At 40.2% G+C, this 17,794-nt stretch overlaps 1 protein-coding gene across 4 annotated transcripts in view; it reads right to left on the bottom strand.

Moving 5' to 3' along the window:
- Window positions 1–17,078, bottom strand: part of SHPRH (SNF2 histone linker PHD RING helicase) — a 57,786-nt gene extending 40,708 nt beyond the window's left edge. For 2 of the 4 annotated variants that reach the window (XR_004417271.1, XM_033053717.1), the window contains exons 1-9: window positions 17,017–17,078; window positions 14,099–14,768; window positions 13,574–13,703; window positions 7,559–7,777; window positions 7,159–7,237; window positions 6,230–6,380; window positions 4,873–4,978; window positions 4,119–4,375; window positions 2,122–2,781 (exon numbers count right to left, since the gene is read on the bottom strand). Coding sequence is in view for 3 of the 4 variants with exons in the window: in XM_033053717.1 (XP_032909608.1) it covers window positions 2,122–2,781; window positions 4,119–4,375; window positions 4,873–4,978; window positions 6,230–6,380; window positions 7,159–7,237; window positions 7,559–7,777; window positions 13,574–13,703; window positions 14,099–14,737 (2,241 nt within the window). In the remaining variant the exon portion in view is untranslated. The other 2 variants (XM_033053718.1, XM_033053720.1) reach the window with 2 other exon arrangements.
- Between the last annotated feature and the right edge of the window lie 716 nt (window positions 17,079–17,794).

Here is a 17,794-nt window from a genome sequence, read left to right as displayed (position 1 = left end):
TTTATGACTTTGCAAAACATTTATTTCCTCCTTTGAAGGAAAGAGGACTTCATTATATTCTACAACATTTATTTGTTGTAACAGTTGTTTGAAGATTAGGTATTCTGTAATGTTGTATGGAACAACATTATGTAAGTCACTGTTACACGTTCAGTCTTCTCTCCCTTACTGTAGATGCATTTACCTTTCTCCCAAAAATTTTACTCACTAAAACTTAAAGGATGATTAGGCAAAGACAGAAATATGCATCAAAACCAGAATTTACACTCTGAGTTTTACCTACAGAGATTTAGGAGATGGAAAAACAATACCCTAGGTGAAAAACAATCCCTTTGTACTAACAGACACCTTTTTTATTGGCATTTGTTCTATTATCAGAAGTACTTTTCTTATCTCCCTCATAATGTTAAGCCAAATCCCTTTGGAAACATACAGAAGTTAAAGTAACTGCTCCTTACCCCTTGATGATCAGCACATGAATTCACTGATAATTTCACTCTTAACCCTACTTTTTCCTCCTGGTAATAATCTTCCTCTACTTTTGTGCATACGGTAACAGTGTTCCTACCAACTGAAACACCTGCAGATAATTTTTTTCTGTTCAGCCCCAGAGTGGGACAACAGAGCAACCCAGGTCATTGCACATGAAACAAAAGAGAGAAGAGGAGCTTGGCAGAGGAAGAAAAAACAAATTTAACCAAAAAGAGCATGCTCTCTGAAGCAACCAAAAAGAAATAAACAGCTGCCAAAGTCCAATGATTTCTTCAAGTATTTATGAACAGATTTTCTGGAGATTTATAACTTGGTCAAGTTTTGGCCACAACAGCAGGAAAAGACAAAAGCGTCTGCCATAAAGTGAGGCGTACAATAAATTTTAATTTCTTGTTCTATTACATAAAACCATTAGAATTTCCCATGGGTTGTAAGCAGTTGAAGCGTAAAAAAAAAAACACTTCACATCCAATGCAAAAGTTGTTAACATGGGAAACTGGATGTTTGAAACATTTCCACTACTTTCATTTTACCTTAACAGAAAATAAACCACCAAATGTTCATTTTGAAGCAACACTGAAAACAAGTCTCACAGTTGGCAGTTAAACTGAAAGCAATCTTGTAGAATGGAAGATGCCACACAGTTTGAAGTACTGATATTCAGTATTTAAACTATTTTATTACCACTTAATCTATTTCTGATAATTTTCATCAAAGCTGGTATTAAACTTGGTCTGGGCCCTAGGAAAACCATGAGAGTTTTATGCATTTGTTAGTTCCAAGGTACCAGACATATCCCTGAATACAAAGTTGTAATAATCTGCTATTACTTTGTTCAAAATACAAGTCATTAATGGTTTTCAAAGCTCTTGATCATTACATTCTTGACTGCTAAAAATATGAAGGATAAAACTTGGCTGCATCAGTAATAAAAGACTTGAATACTCTGATAACTGTATCTTTAAAAAACCTTTATAGCCATTTTTACTTTAAGTATAATTAGGTTTATTCTAGTGACAGTGTTACTAGAAATCAAGTAAAAGGACAACACACAGTCTCCAAATAAGCAACACCCTAATAAATTTGGCAGATGTTATAGACACAACTCGTAACAGTATTGTTTTCAGTAAACACAAATGCACAAGATCTCTTTTATAAACCTTGAGAAGCAGAAATGCAAAACTACAGGCTTTACCTATGGAAACATTTTTTTATCTAAAACAAAAGGAGGAGTAGCAGTCAGAGAATTGCTTAAGTGCAAGTGTACAGTGAGACAACACTCAAAACACCCATAGGCCTTTTTAAGTTCCTTGGTAGTCTTTCAAACAGCCTGCCCTCTCAGAAATCACATGTTGTTGCAACTGCGCAAAAGTTTGCTAAAATCTAGTCTACTGATTTATCTCCCAGTGACCAATTAAAACAGAAAAAAAAAGAAGAACTAATTGCAGATTTTCTTTCTGGGACACTGATGCACCACATAATGCCAAAGCACTGGTTTAACAGCAGGAAATGTAGAACACTGACATAGAGGACAAAGACCTCTGAACTTCGAGTGATGCAGACTATCAGACAGGAAGCCCCAAGCGTTGATAAAATAACTCCCCAGCATATGAAGCTATATAATCTCACCAGAACTCGAAGAGATGATGATCTTACATGCCTGTTGATCTCATCTACCCACTGATGACAAATAGAACTTGGAGAAATGATCAGAGTTGCTCCTGTGGGAACTGGTTTCATTGCCACAAGGCAATGGGGACAGTAGAAGGGCCTGCTCTTCAGATTCTCCTCTTTGTAGTTTACACATTCTGCATGCTGCCACAGATAACATTTCAGGCACTGCACACGAGCTTTGTAGTCAGCCAATCCAAGCTCACCGCAGATGCATTCAAAACGATATTCAGAGGTATTAAATGGAAATACAGAACTGGTATGTTGCATGCTACTGCCAGCATGTTCTTGGGAATGTGAGGACTGGACCTTTGGCATTTCCTGCTGGTCATCAGCTGCAGTTTTAGAAACATCAACAGCAAGATGACTGCTCACGTCACTGGAGACAAGGAGTTCTTGCTTAACATCTTTCTCTTCTACAGAGTTCTCATGATCCACTTCAGATTCCCTGTTATTTTTACTAGTTGTACAATAATCATGTTCTTCCATGGCGATATTCTCATGTGAAGCAGTTTTAAAAACTTCTTCCGATGTTATGTCACTGTTTCTTGATTCTTTGGTTTGAGTTTTAGCATCAATCAATTGTTTCTTCTGAGTGTTTTCTGAAGTCCTTGCTACCTACAAAGTAAAATTGATCAAGAATGTCAGACTTTACATTCAGACTTGCCCCAGTGACGTTTAACATCCACCAGTGCTACTTAATGTCTTCATTAATGGCATAGCCAGAGGGATCGAGTGCACCCTCAGCAAATTTGCAGATGACACCAAGGTGAGTGGTGACACACCTGGAGGATGTGGTGCTGTCCAGAGGCACCTAGACAAACTTGACAAGTGGACCCATGCAGCTCAACAAGACCAAGTGCAAGGTGCTGCAGCTGGGTTGGATGAATAGATTGAGAGTAGCCCTGCTGAGAAGGGCTTGGGAGTACTGGTGGGTGAGAAGCTGGACAACACCCACCAATGTGCACTTGCAGCCCAGACAGACAATCGTGTCCTGGGCAGTGGACATGTGGACAGCAGGGCAAGGGAGGGGATCCTGCCTATCTATTCCCTCTTGTGAGACCCCACCTGGAGCACTGCAATCCAGCCCTCAGACCTCCAACATAAGGAGGATGTGGACCTCGCAGAGTAAGTCCAGAGGAGGGCCACAAAGATGATCAGAGGGCTGGAGCACCTCCCCTATGAGGAAAGGCTAAGAGAGTTGGAATTGTTCAGCCTGGAGAAAAGGCTTCAGGCTAAATTATGGCCTTCCAGTACTTGAGAGAAAGCTGCAAGAAGCCATAAAAAGACTATTTACAAGAGCACACAGTGACAGGACAAGGGGGAATAGTTTTTTATTAAAGAGAGTAGGTTAAGATAAGGTATTAGGAAGAAATTTTTCATTGTGAGGTGGTGAGACACTGGAACAGGTTGCCCAGAGACAATGATGCCCCAAACCTGGAAGTGTTCAAGGCCAGGTTGGATGGGGCTTTGAGCAACCTAGTGGAAGTGGTCTAGTGGAAGGTGTCCCTACAGTAAAGGGATTTGGAATGAGATGAGTTTTAAAGTCCCTTCCAACCCAAACAACTTTCTCCTCACTGTTTTTTAATGAAAATATAAACACATCAGTATACAGATATTAAGGGTTTGTATCAATTTCAAGTTTGAGGATTTGGTTAATGTTTACCAGTGTTTGAAAAACAACTTCACAATAAGAAAAATACAGCTCTCATTGACACTATTTTAAAAGAATTATGACAGATATAGTTAATACTTTAGCTCCAAGTTTTATCTACTTATGATTTCTGCTTTATTTATGAGTGTCAAAGAAATTGCTGCAGTTTCTTCATTTTTACCACTGAATCAGTGTCACTGAACTACAGCACACAGACAGAACAGCTGAGAGTAGCATGCAATTGGTAGAAAAAAGAACAGCCTTTGTAACTCTTTGAAGTAAATAGAGTAGCATGTTTTACCTGCTCTTTGGTTCTTTCTCGCTTCTTCTGTTCCTTGTAATTCTTTCCCAGCTTGAAAGACCCAGCCAGACCATGTCCTTTAACTTGCTCTACCACCTGTTCTGCAATTAGTTTTTCTAGAGTTCTTTTGAGAAGTCGTCTATTTCTCTGTGTGTCGTACCTATATATAGAACTGATGTACTTAAATATTGCAATAATGGATGCTCCTTTCTTCACGTTCATTTCCTTTACAGCTGCTAATATCATTACTCGTAAGCCTGTATGAAGAAACAAAATAAAAATAACTTACAGCTTTATCTAGAATGACGTTACCTCACAGAATGTATATTAAGAGAACTCTAAACATAGTGTTCACCTAACAAAATGCAGACAGGCAGCAGTTTTGACAAGTTTTTCCTTGAGGTAGCTCTACAGATTTCTGTTTTGCAGTGATTCTGAAACAATGTTGGATAGCAATAGAAATAAAATCACTCCATTTTCTTTCTGAGGCATAAAAAAGACAGCTTATTTCATTTAAATGCATAAACTACAAAGACCTCTAGTTACATGGAGCTCTATAGCACAGAGTGCCAAGTTAGCAACTTTACTTTCAACCGTGGATCACTTGTTTGTAGCATGCAATCCTACATGACAGTGCTCAGCAAAAGAAAAATGTCATTCTGAAGAAGTCAAGAGTTGTCCCGAACTCATAGTCAGTGGCCAATATACGACAATGTTAAAAAAATGTATTTTAAAAGTAATAAGAAATACTTACTGGGATATTGTATTTTTTCCTTTAATTTAGGCTCCATTTCCTTTGTTTTTTTCTTTTTATTTCCCTCTAAAGGTTGAGGTGGAACAAAGAAATTCACAAGTTTACCCTAATGGAGACAACATTAAATAGTTATTATCTCATGTCTCTTCACAGTCACTCTGACCTTCATTAACCTCCTCACACTAAAAAGCAAGCATGAGCTGCTACAAATGTATGTTGTGATCTCACTAATTCACTCAGATAGCTCACTTTTAATGTATGGAGTGACACATCATTCAGATCAGTTTCTTTGCAAACAGTACCCTAACACAAAGAGCAGCTCTGAAAGCCTCTTGGGTCCTCCACTTAATGCTTTAGCATTAAGTTGCAGTAATCTACAGCTGTGAGTGATCTAAGTTCCTGATGGGGAAGGAAAAGATACATTTAATATATAGCTAGAAACACAAAAGGAGGTAAGCAATACAGAGGAAGAGCCCTAGTCAGCTGAATAAAAAGTATGTCTCTCCTTTTAGGGATTGCCTTCCAAAATTTTACCCTATTATTAGCATAATATATTAGCTAACAAGTCTGTCACAACTACTTACATCACGAAACAGTTTCAGTAACTCCAGCCCTCCAAAAGCACTGGTCTCTAGCTGTTGTTGTTAGTCGGTGTCCAGGCACTTTAGTGCTTACACTCCTTTCTCTAAGAATTTAGTCATTTTAAATGATAAAATTACAAGCAGGCAGGAGATCACTATGATAAATGTACAATGAAACTGGCTGCCATGGTTTCCAAGGGATGGAATTCACAAAGTGGTAAGAGTTTACTTAAGAATTCATTCCCTTCAGAAAGAGTTTTTGGGTTTAATGGATGTGCCAAGTTTTCACAGTATGCTTGATGACGAGAGTGAAAGGATGGAAAACTGTTGCTAAATAAGCTCATTTATTGTATGAAACAGAGAGAGAGAAGCAATCTTTATCCAGAATGTAACCTGTCCCTATTTTAGCACAGAACAAGTGCCTAACGGATGTCTGACACTTATCAATACAATAAAGTGAAGGAGAATGGCCTCCAACATGGTAAACGAAATTACGTATTTACACACTCCTGAACCCTGTCCGAGCTGTATTAATAGCAGAGCTGCCTGATAAAACCATTGAACAATGGTAAAGGATCAACAGGTTCTCACGCAAACTATTCCACCATTTATGCCGCCAAGTAGTATCATGTTCTACTAAGGCAAAAACTTTCATAGCAATACAGCTTTAAATATGGACCTCTATAAACCAGTAAGCAATAAACTCAAGAGAAGTGCACTTGCATTCATTTTGAAAAGCATTTTCTTCATAATAATTCTCAACCTGGCTTCCTTACCTCAGGTAATGTCATATCATCCTGTTTAATGTCTGGTCCTGTATGATTCAGAATAAGAGCCAACACTTCCACTGTTTTTCCAAGACCCATCTCATCTGCCAAAATACCTCCAGGCCACTGGGGTCCAGCAGTTGGATATTCACGGATAATACTAAAATTCAAGTACATTCCCAGTGAAAGTCAGTAACTACAGAATGTTGTGACAGAGAAGTGTGAGTTCAGGGACACAACAGCATAGTTTCAGCAAGGCAAAGTTTGTAAGGTGAGGCATTATCTTTTACGAGTTAAGCTGAGATTAACAAAAACTAGCAAGTTTTTTGGGTGTATGAACCTGTCCAAGACAAATACGCATGCCAGAATTTTTAGAATTTTTTCACCTCCTACTAGGCCTTGCCCTGATTACCTCTGTACATCATAGCATTAGTCTCAAAAAAATTGAAATATTTTTATAGTCATATATGAAAAAGATCTGAAAGTTACATAGGGAAAATAAAAAGCAACTAGCAATCAAAAAGTTTTATTCTAACCAAGATAATGAGAAAAAAGAAACAGATTTAGTAATGCAATATCTAGCATTAATAAAAAGCATTATACTGCTGCCTTCCTTTGGACTTTAAAAATATTGGATCAGAAGATCAAAGCCTCCAATAGTATAAGTTAAAAAATGTTAATATCAAACCACTAAATTACTCACATTTTTTAAAGAAAAGCTCTAATAATGACCTCTTCAACTTGAGATCTACATATTTATTTGTGCATTACATACTCCAGTTTGTGCTTTTTTTTCAAATTAAAGGTATCACTGGTCTAATTATTTAATTGCTAACTGAAAAACAAATTATGGAATATCTTATATCCTGCAGGAGAAAGCTACCAACATGGTTTTCACAAAGTAAAACCCTGAGGTGTTCTCAGAAAGAGCAACATACCAGCCAGTAAATGGATTATAGTAGATTTTTACTCCTTCCAGAGTGATCACCTCCCGCCATAAGAAGTGCAGCGCGTTTTCTATGGAGAAAGTGCTCACGTTACTGTGATGAAGTTTCTCTAGTAACAGCACACTCCTAAGAATTATTCAGCCTTTTTGTGACATTAAGAGACAAAAAGCTGAAGTTCACCTCCACAGAGCTTCATGACCAACATGATACATCAACTGCTGTTCAGCAAGACCTAGCTTATCATTAAGTGTATTACTCAAACAACAGCTTTTATGAAAATACTGATGAAATAATTTGCAAAACTTCAAATCAAACAGCAACGAAACATTGCTGTTGACAATACAATTACACTTTCCTCAATTATGCAAGTTTTTCAGATCCATATACTTGCCACTACTAGGAGTGCTTGCGTGGTTCTCTCGGTGAAGCATCCAGTTCACAGCCTCACTTTGGTATGGCCTCAGAATGGGAATTAATGCAGGATGCTGCACATCCTTTCTCAGTAATTGGATATCCTGCTGATGGGTGTGCCTTACAAAGTCATAAAGCTCTTCGATATTTTGTCGCTCTAGTTCCATGTCAGCTTCTTCCTCATCTTCCTCCAGCTCATCTGCATACACCAAATAATTCAAGATGTGCATTATCAATCAACTTGGGACAACATTTCAGTAAATTTTGCAGCAACATATTTAGTTTACACATATGAAAACAAGCAAAGCAAAGTGTCATTTAAACATATGCCATGACTGTATCTGACTCACTAGCAGCAATAGTAAACAATGAGCAGTTTAGTAAGTGAAATAAAAATATTGCAACAATAACAAGAGTAATAATAATAATAACAATAGCAAAGAAAAGGAAAAGAACCCAAGAAACAAGTGATGCACAATACAATTGCTCACCTCTCACCGATCAATTCCCAGCCCATCCCCAAGTGGCAACTGGTGGCTCCCAGCCAACTCCCACCAGTTTATAAACTGAGGATGTTGTTCTCTGGTGTGGAATATCCCTTTGGCTGTCCTGGCCATGCTCCCTCACTTCTTGTGTACCTGTAGAGCAAGGACTGAAAAGTCCTTGACTTGGGGCAAGCACCACTCAGCAAGAAGTAACAAATCATTATAAACATTATTGTCACAGTGAGCCCAAACACATGGCACTGATCAGCTACTAAGAAAAAAAAACTCCCTCTATCCCAGCTGGAACCAAGACACCTAAAAGTTAACATGCTATGGTGATCACAGATGTATACATAATCAGCAAAGCTCTTTCTTTAGAATTTAGGTATAGAAGGACCAGAACTTATTTAATAAAGACCTTTCACAAATAAATTTTAATTGGTACAGAGTAACAACTATCTCATGCTTCTGGTTTAAATACTACTAAATGACCTTATAAAAGGAGAAAAGTTAACCTTAATTCATTCACCTGGCTAGGAAAATCATACCAGCAGGACAACATGTAATTCTCACCACTTGCACCACTGCAAAAATTGAGATAAGGGACACTTTCAAAATTAAAAACCCACCTCAAGAGAAGTAAACATCCTTTGGGACAGAAGGCCTACCTTTCTTTTCTACCCTCTAGGAAAAAAGGTCTTGCATTTATGTATTTTTCACACAATTTGGATATATGGACATACGCAGAATTTAAGCATAGAACAAAAATTCATGAAAAGTTCAAGGGTTGGCATTGTAGAAAACAGGCAGGAGAGAATGAAAGACTTGGAGGACAAGTTTTAACAGCGTTCTAGGCCTAAAATTAAAAGCATCAAAAAATATAGACCAGTTCTAAGCCTAGCTAGCATTGGAGATAAATTCACACTGCAGAATGTTTATATTTAAAAAAACCCAAAAAAAACCAAAAAACCACACCAAAATTGAAAGCAGGTTAAGGCTATTAGTTCAGCATAACGTGACCTTAAAGTACATTTAACATTCCAACAAAACAGCTAACAGCTGGCACACTTAAATAAAATTTTAGTTCTGATGCCTTGGGCTAAAAACAAAGAGATGTATCTGGCAAAAACCAGAAAGTTTAATCTTAAAATACGACTCAGGAACTGGTATTAGGACTCTCTTTCATGAAAAGCAAAAGCTTTCTTTCATTCGAATGGGTGGTGAAGGTGAAAAATTATTTCCAAAACAAAAGGAGGAAATTATACGCCTATATACGGCAGCCATCACTGCCTGCCCCCAATCCTTTTAAATCAAATGAACAATCCCAGTGCTTTCACAAGGGAAATGAGAATACTGAAAGACATTAGGTTTCTACATATTCATGTAAACGATATATATGACTTGTAATGCAAAAAAAGCAATCAGAGTGCACACGTGGGTTACTAATGATCCAGCCAAATAAAAAGTACCAAGAAAGCACTCAGTTTTATATATTAAAGAAACCATTCAAAGGGATCCTTTAACACATACCCCTCACTTTAGGAAAGGAACAGAAAATTAGAGTGTTTGCAAATTATAACTTTGATCAATGAACTTGATATAATGACACCTATGATTACACTTGCTAAAATAAGTCTTCAAATCTCACATTTTTAAGCATAATAAATTGACTTCTACATAAACTAAGTCTATCCAGCATTTTACAGGAGAGCAAAGACTACAGTATAATTTAAAGCAATTTTTTAAAATACAATTGGACTTTTTGTACATATCTTTCTTGTTTTGTTCATTCTTTCAGAGATTTCTTTTTCATTATTAAATGGTTCTACCACAGGGATTTTGAAAAGGATGTTAGGGAAATTTATCCCTCTCTCAGTTACTTATTAAGCAGTGAGTATTTAATTATATTTTCAACCATTTGAAAATGTAATTCAGTTACAGAGGTTTCATCATAATCTTTTTTACATTTGAGAAACAGATGGTACTGTACTATCTAAAAAATCAGTTTCTCTGATGCTTTTCAAGTACTCTATCTAATTCCTTCAATGACTGGACTACAGTTCTGCTACTGCATCTGCAGTAGGATCTTTCCTTTTCCAGACTGCAGCATAATGATATCCGCATTAACGAAAACAGCCTAGATTAATAGGAAAATTTTTGCTTCATATATGGTAGTACAAATACCAAAACCAACTTTGTACAAAAAATTTATTCGTCTTCTTAAGAAAACTGAAGGTAAATGGTATATGATAAAAAGGTAAGATGGCAGAGAATATCTGGTTGAACAGGCAGATTTGGATATGACCAAATGTGACCCTTGGAAGAAAGGGCTGGCAGTTCAGGAGGACTACAAAGATGTTGTAAGGTTACTGTATTCAGTTTTGGGTCCCACAGTACAAGAAAGACATGGAAGTGCTGGAGCATATCCAGAAAAGAGCAATGAAGTTGGTAATGGATATGGAACACAACTCTCAGGAGGAGCAGAAGGAGCTGGGGTCATTTGGAGAAAAGTAGATGAGGGGGAGACCTTAGTCCTCTCTACAACTACTTGAAAGGAGGTCATTGTGAGGTGGGGGTTAGTCTCTTATCCCAAGTAACCAAACTAGAAAAAATGGCCTCAAGTTGCAACAGAGGAAGGTTAGATTGGGTAACAGGGAAAAATTTCTTCCTGTAAAGGGTTGTCAAGCATAAGAACAGGCTGCCCAGTGAAATGGTTGAGTCACCACCACTGGAAATATTTAAAAGACATGTAAATGTGGCACTTAGGGACATGGTTGAGTGATCGACTAGGCAGTGCTGGGTTAAAACCTAAATGATTCAATGAGTCCATATTAAATATTTTATCACTTTTTTTTCAGATTACTTAATGCATCTATGCTATCTTTGCCATAACATAGATGAACTTCCTGCCACAGTCTCAAAACCATCTAGAAGGTTATTAACAGAATTAACTGAGTACAGTGAGGGAAAATATATTAAAACTAAATGCAAGCAATAGAGAGGTCATACCCCTTATTTGTCTAAATCCTTGTGCACAACCCCACAGCAAGAGAATTTGCTCATCAGTGGGAGGAACAAGAACCTTCATCTTGGAATGTTATTGTACAGATTTCACTTTAGATGGATATTGATAAGTGTTAAAACTTATACTTAGGTGTAGGTGAGGTTTTACAAAACCTCAACTAATTCTGTTTAAAAATGGGTGGAATTTAAACAGAGACTAAGTTGTTACAAACATTTAAGAATGCATTCATCAGCACAGAATCAAGGCTTTATTATTTTATGCCACATCACTAAGTTCATGCTCCAAAACTGTTAGGAAATGAAACTAGTTTTACAGTGCATAATCACCTGGGGTCTTCCCTCACAAATATTTTTCATTTTTGTGACATGCTTTTTCGTAATTCAGAGCAAAGCATAACGCACACTATGAACTTACACAGCGGTTTAGTGATCATTTGTTCTCTAACTTTCAGGATAATTCCTTACTTTTAATTTAGTTTCACTAACACTGAACATTAAGTTGATGTATTTACTGAGCTATACACCTACTAATCTGCAACCCTGCTTGCAATAGTTAGCAAAGAGACCATAATTTTTTTCTTCTGCATTGTTTTCTATTCACCTATTGAACTTCTACGGAAACTCCATTGCCTAGTCTGCCTGCAAGCTTTCAGTCATTCTTCATCTTTGTTAAGCTGAATAATACATTTAAACATTGTTGATAGCATTTCACCAATCATTCTTTCTCTCAAAGCATTAGTAATACATTAAGCTGCACATGCCTTTGTGGGACTTGACTGGTGATTCGCAATCATTTATTTCTGTTCTCCATGTCAGCTATTTTACTTCATTTACATGGCATTCACTGGTGTGAAATCAAGACTCTATTATTATTTTACAGCACATAAAAATGTACGTGCTGAAAAAGGTCAGAATCTTTACCAGCCGGCAACATAGCTCCTTTACAAACCTGAGCTGCTCGCATGGCTTCTGAAAAGTCAAGGCATGACAGCCCAACTGCTCAGGTCCACATACTTGCCCCACTAACTTTGAGGGGTATGTCTTCCCTTTCAGAAAGGGCCTCTTCACTTATAAACTAAACTGAACTAGGTAGTTCATATAAACACATCCTTTAGTGTACTGAAGACAAATGCTCAAGGTTCCAGCAGAAGATTACTCTGGATCTCAAAATAAGTCACCAGCCATTTTCTTCAGTTTCTTTCCCAAACTCTTCCACAATGAGAAGATATGCAGAGAGGAAAACTGTGCTTTCCGCTATAGCATTATTTTTACTTCAACACTCTATCATATAGCTTAGATATCTCCAGTCTATGAATTCTCTGGCAACTATTATGCTTCCAATGCATTTATGCAAATGTATTTCTCCTAATGTATTTAAAACCACTACTATTCATTTCTAGACCTTAAACTAGTTATTCTTCAGACCTCTTATTGGATTTGATTTACTGTGCTTACAAATCTAAACTGGCACATTTGTGTCAGTCAGACTTCCATATTTGAAAGGATGATTTCTTATGTGCATTATCTTCCCCACTTACTGAGTTATATTGGCCCATCCCTTGGTACATCTCAAGTCTTTTCCTCACAGTTGCATGTTTGTTCTTTGCAGCAGATAAGGATGTTCAGATTTTATTCTGTTAGCTCTTCCTTTTAGCTTCTCTTTAGCAAAGATGCCCAGGTTTTTATACAACTCTGCCTTTTCTAACTAAGTGCAGTCATATTTGGAGTGGGTGCTAGGCTTCTGTCACTAGAACACAAACTCTGTATACTACACTCACTGAATCAGTCTTCAGCCAAAAATTTCTAATCAACTCTACACTCAGGAATGACACAAAGACTGGTTGGGTTGGTTGGTTGTTTTCTCCACAGGTTTCCTAAGAATCACAACATAAAGCCATTGTTTATCACCCTACAAATCTGTATTACTAGTAAATATAATATGGTAAACATCTCTTTAATTCTAAAGATAGCAAGGCACATGTTTCTCAATCTGCAATGGTATATTCTAGAAACTGTCAAAGCTGCAATTTGTAGTATTTTACATTGTAACTGCTTTACAGTATAAACCAAAAAGAAATTATTGCTGCAGGTGGGTGATAGACCCCAACCTAGGAGCAAGTTTTCCAAATTTAATTCCTGGTTCTTTTATACTCTTCCCATACAATTCGGACAAGATATTGTAGATTTGTTCAAACAATCCCCACAAACTGGTAAAAACTGTATTTATTCCCAAAAAACTAAGGGCCCAAAACATCTCTATGCTTCAGTACCTGTAGAGAAGAATTATAACCTCTAATTTCACCATAAACAAATTAGCATATTATTAATGGCCAGAAAATAGTTTTGAGTACATTACCTAGTAACACTGCCTGGAAAATAAGAGTTGTTCTAAATAGCAGGAATAGCTGCTATTTTCTGTTACATTTATAACTACTACACAAGACAAAACCATTTCTGTTCATCAGCAATCAACTTTATTGCATTACCTGGAATTAAAAAACTGTAGAACTTTTCCATGAGTTTTTGAATCATCTGATTAGCTTTTTTGGGTCTTCCACCTCCATCACTGAGAAATTCTGGTTTACTTAACCCAGCTTCAAGAAGGTAAATTCCAACCTGTGAAAAGGTTATACAGTCAACAATTTAATTAACTGTTAAATTGACAAGAATATTATGAACAGAAGAGTATGAAAATAATAACAGTGATTTGAAAATTAGCAGGTACAGACAGATATAATAAATCGACTAAAAACACCATGTAGAGGAAATACAGCTAAAAGCTTCTGTGTTTCCTTCAGGTGATACATTGTTAATGGTGAAAAAATAAAACTATATTTCTAGGAAAAAGCACACTTAAAACATTATAAAATCATCTAGAAACCTAAATTTTGCATCACATTATAGATACATAGTAGCTTACAGATTTTGTTGTCCTGATGTTTGTATTTTATACTTCAAACAAACAAAAAAAAAAACTTTCAAGATGCAGAACAAGTATAATGAATGTTTACCTTTAAATCCTGAGCCTCTCTGGGTCTTTGGTAAAGTCCAATTATTTTTTTCTTTTGCAACCATCTCAAGCCTTCCAATATTTCACCACTTAAAGTTGCTTCCACCAGAATACGTTGCTCATAAGCACCCAGGTATTCTTTTGTTTCATTACTGCACTCTTCTTCACTTCTTTCATGAACACAGACCTGCAGCTCACCATCACAGTCTCCTCTCATTAAAGTAAAGCTCCTGTCATTAAATTCGTCAGTTAGAATTTGCTCAGAAAGCAGATGAAGAGCAAATTCTCCCAACAAAGCCTTCCAGGACCTATCTGCACGGTATGGTAAGACTATAATATTCAGCTGTACAGACACAGGAGTCAAGATGGAATAAGAGTCATCTTCATCATTAGCGGTCAAAAACGTAACAGATTTTGAGCCACTGCCTTCTTTTTGTACAAGATCTTCATCAGTGCTATCATCGTTTACAACAACGAAGGATGCAGAAGTGCTTGGAACTGGAATATCGTCCTCATTGGTCACTTCATCATCTAATGTCACCATCTCATTTCTCCGGTCTTCATGCATATTCCAGCAGAGCTTTTTCTTCTTCTCCTCATCCACTTTGGACGGAGGAGCACGTTTTCGACGACTACTCATTTTGCTGTTTTCCCAATGGTACTTTCAGTATCTGCAAGGTAAAGTAAGTAAGTCAACAGCAGGCATTACTGTGCCATCATACAAAGCTGGACATGAAACATGGTTTCCTACTACATCTTACAAGTTTGCCAGACAGCTACAGACAACAATGAACAGAAGTGATTAATTTCTGAGCTGTTACTCAGAATCTTGTGGGACAGATATAAACCAAGAAGCAGGGGAATCCTTCAAAGATGGGGGTGGAGAGAGACAGCAAAAAAAAACCCAAAACAAACCTCCGCAAACAAAAGTGCAGAAGTACAGGAGATTTGGGGGTGGGAGTGGGGTAAATACACATAAAATTCCTCTTTCCTTTCAAAGCTTACATAGAGCTGAAAATTAAAACAAACTTGACACAGGGCTAGTCTGAAGCTGCCACTGCATAAAATATGGTTTAGAGTCTAAGCTATCATGTTCTGTCCTTCAAAGTCCCCAAGGACCTTGCTACTAATATTGAATAATTTTCCCAGGAAACTGTGAATCCTGGGCCTGGGATGCACTGCTTGCAGAAGAGCCCTCAGTTATTGGTTGCGCATTTCAGGGGCACCAATCACAAAACTAAACGCAGAGTCTTACTGACTAACTACAAACCTAAGTCAAGATGGACATTAAACTCCTTTACTGAACCTGGGCACAGAGCAAATTCCGTGGAAAAAATACAAGAAAATAAAGTACACCTGCTAAACGGTATATATGAAAAAGCAAATTATAGAATATTAGACCCATCTGGGAAACTAGTAACTACATAGGCAAAAACACGTGCTCATAATAAAATACTCAAACAAGTAGGAACTTTTTTTCAAGATTTTTACAAGAAGCCTGAACACAGCAATAAATCTCTGACCTCGTATTACAGTACAGATATTTGTGTCAACTTAGCTTGTGCACACAACTTTTAAAGGAATGTGGGAAGAGGCAAATATTCTAAGCTACTAAATCCAATATACTATATCCTAATGTTAAAAAGGTTTATGCTGGAACAGAATTCCCATTACTGAATAATTTTAGAAGGGTCTCGGAAAAAACCCCAAAAAACCAACAAACACTAATTGATAATTTATGAAAGCCAAAGGAAATATATATCGTGGAATATACAAATCTTGCTGTGTTTGAAATTCAAACACAGAATCGATTAGGTTGGAAAAGACCTCTGAGATCATCGAGTCCAACCTGTGACTGAACACCATCACCATGTCAACCAGACCATGGCACTCGGTGCCACATCCAGTCTTGCCTTAAACACCTTCAGGGATAGTGACTATACCACTTTACCGGGCAGCTTATTCCAAAGTCTAATCGCCCTTCCTGTGAAGAAATTCTTGCAAAGGTTTAATCTAAACATTCCCTGGCGCAGCTTAAAGCCATTTCTTCTCATCCTGTCACAGCAGTTCGGGAGCCCGTCCGGCTACAGCCTCCTTTCAGGCAGTTGTAGAGAATGATAGTCTGCCACAATTACACAACAGACTAAAGAGAAAGGCGGGCGAGTTTTTCAAAACCATGTTCATGCACACGGAGCGATGCTGACAGCACCCGAAGCAAATCCCGACGGCGAGCACGCACTGCACTTAACCCAGAGGCAGAAGGGTCCCTGCGGCACCCCGGCCCGTACGTGCACGCCAGCTGGGGCGTCGCACTCTGCGGGACAAGTGGCAGGGAACCCTCGGTGTCAGCGGGGTCTGCTCCCAGCGCCAGCGGCCGGAAGGCGCCCGTGCCTATGGGGGGAAGCAGCGACCGCACACGGGCAGCGAAAGCGGCCGGGGCTGCTGTCTGCAGAGGCAGCCCCGCGGCTCCACCGCCGCACCGAGCGCTCGCCGCCCCCGGGGCCAGGCCCAGGGCCTCCTGCACCGCGCTCCCCCGCAGGGACGCGGACAGCTCTCGCTGTCCCGAATGAGGAAAGTGACGGCAAGCTCGGCAAGGCGAGCCCAGCAGCGGGATGCGATACCTCTGGAGCCGGCACTGTACCACCGCGACACCTGCCACCGGCGGGCTCTGCGCGGCTGCGGTGACCCACCGCCGCCCCCCGGTCACCGCGCAGTCGGCCCGCGGCATCCACCGCTACCCTCGGCCGCTCGCACAGGCCTTGGGCTGCCCGGCCTCGCTGCTGCCGCCCGCGGCGCCCTCGCCGCACCGCGCAAGACTAGCGAGGCGGGAAGAGCGGCTGCTCAGGGCCGTAGCAGAGGGCGAGGGGCGGCCCCGGGGGCGCAGGGTGAGGGGTGAGGAGCGTGGAGCCGCGGACGTACCGGAACGGTGACGCCGCTGCCCCCGCCGCCGCGACTCCTCCCGGCCCGGGCGGGGCCCCCCGCGCGCCCGCGGCAGCGGGGCGGGACCGGGGCCGCGAGAGCGCACCGCCCCTGGCGGCGCCGGACGGAGCCCCCGGGCCGGGGTGGAGGGGGAGCGCGCGCACCCGCTCTGGCCCGAGCCGCAGCCAATGGGCTCCGGGAACCCTGGCATTTGCCCCGCCCCTCCATGACGTTAGCGGAACAAAGAGACGGGAGGAGCGGGGAACAGCGCAGACGCAGTTGGGTGCGCCCCGGCCGAGGGGGCGGGGTTAATGCGGCGGTGGTGCCCTCAGTGGGGCGTGGCGAGCGCTAGCTGGTGACGTCACGTGTGTGAGCGTGGCCCCGCGGCACGTGGGCAGGGTGGCGCTGAGGGGTGGGCCCTGGCTGGGGCGTGGGAAACTGGCGCGATCCAGGGAATGCACGGGAAGGTGCAGCTGAACCTGGGCGAATTTCGCTGTGCGGGTGCCCGTACACTGGAACAGATTGTCCTGAGAGGCTGCGGAGTCTCCCGCGCTGGAGATACTCAAGAACCGTCTGGTCGCAATCCCGTGCCGTGTGCTCTAGGACGATCCTGCCGGAGCAGGGAGATTGGACCAGATGATCCCTTCTGGTCCCTCCCGTCGTGAGCCACTCTGTGATTTTGGGCGTGAAACACTTGGCAGAAGAGAGAGGAGCGTTCAGGCATCTTTGGAAGAGCCTTTGGAAGAGCGAGTTGCTGGGCTGTTAGCACTGCGAAAAG

This window comes from Catharus ustulatus, chromosome 3 (assembly GCF_009819885.2).
Source record: "Catharus ustulatus isolate bCatUst1 chromosome 3, bCatUst1.pri.v2, whole genome shotgun sequence".
Classification (NCBI taxonomy): domain Eukaryota; kingdom Metazoa; phylum Chordata; class Aves; order Passeriformes; family Turdidae; genus Catharus; species Catharus ustulatus.
Note: the sequence above shows the minus strand (reverse complement) of the source record. Positions and strands in the feature narration are given on the sequence as shown.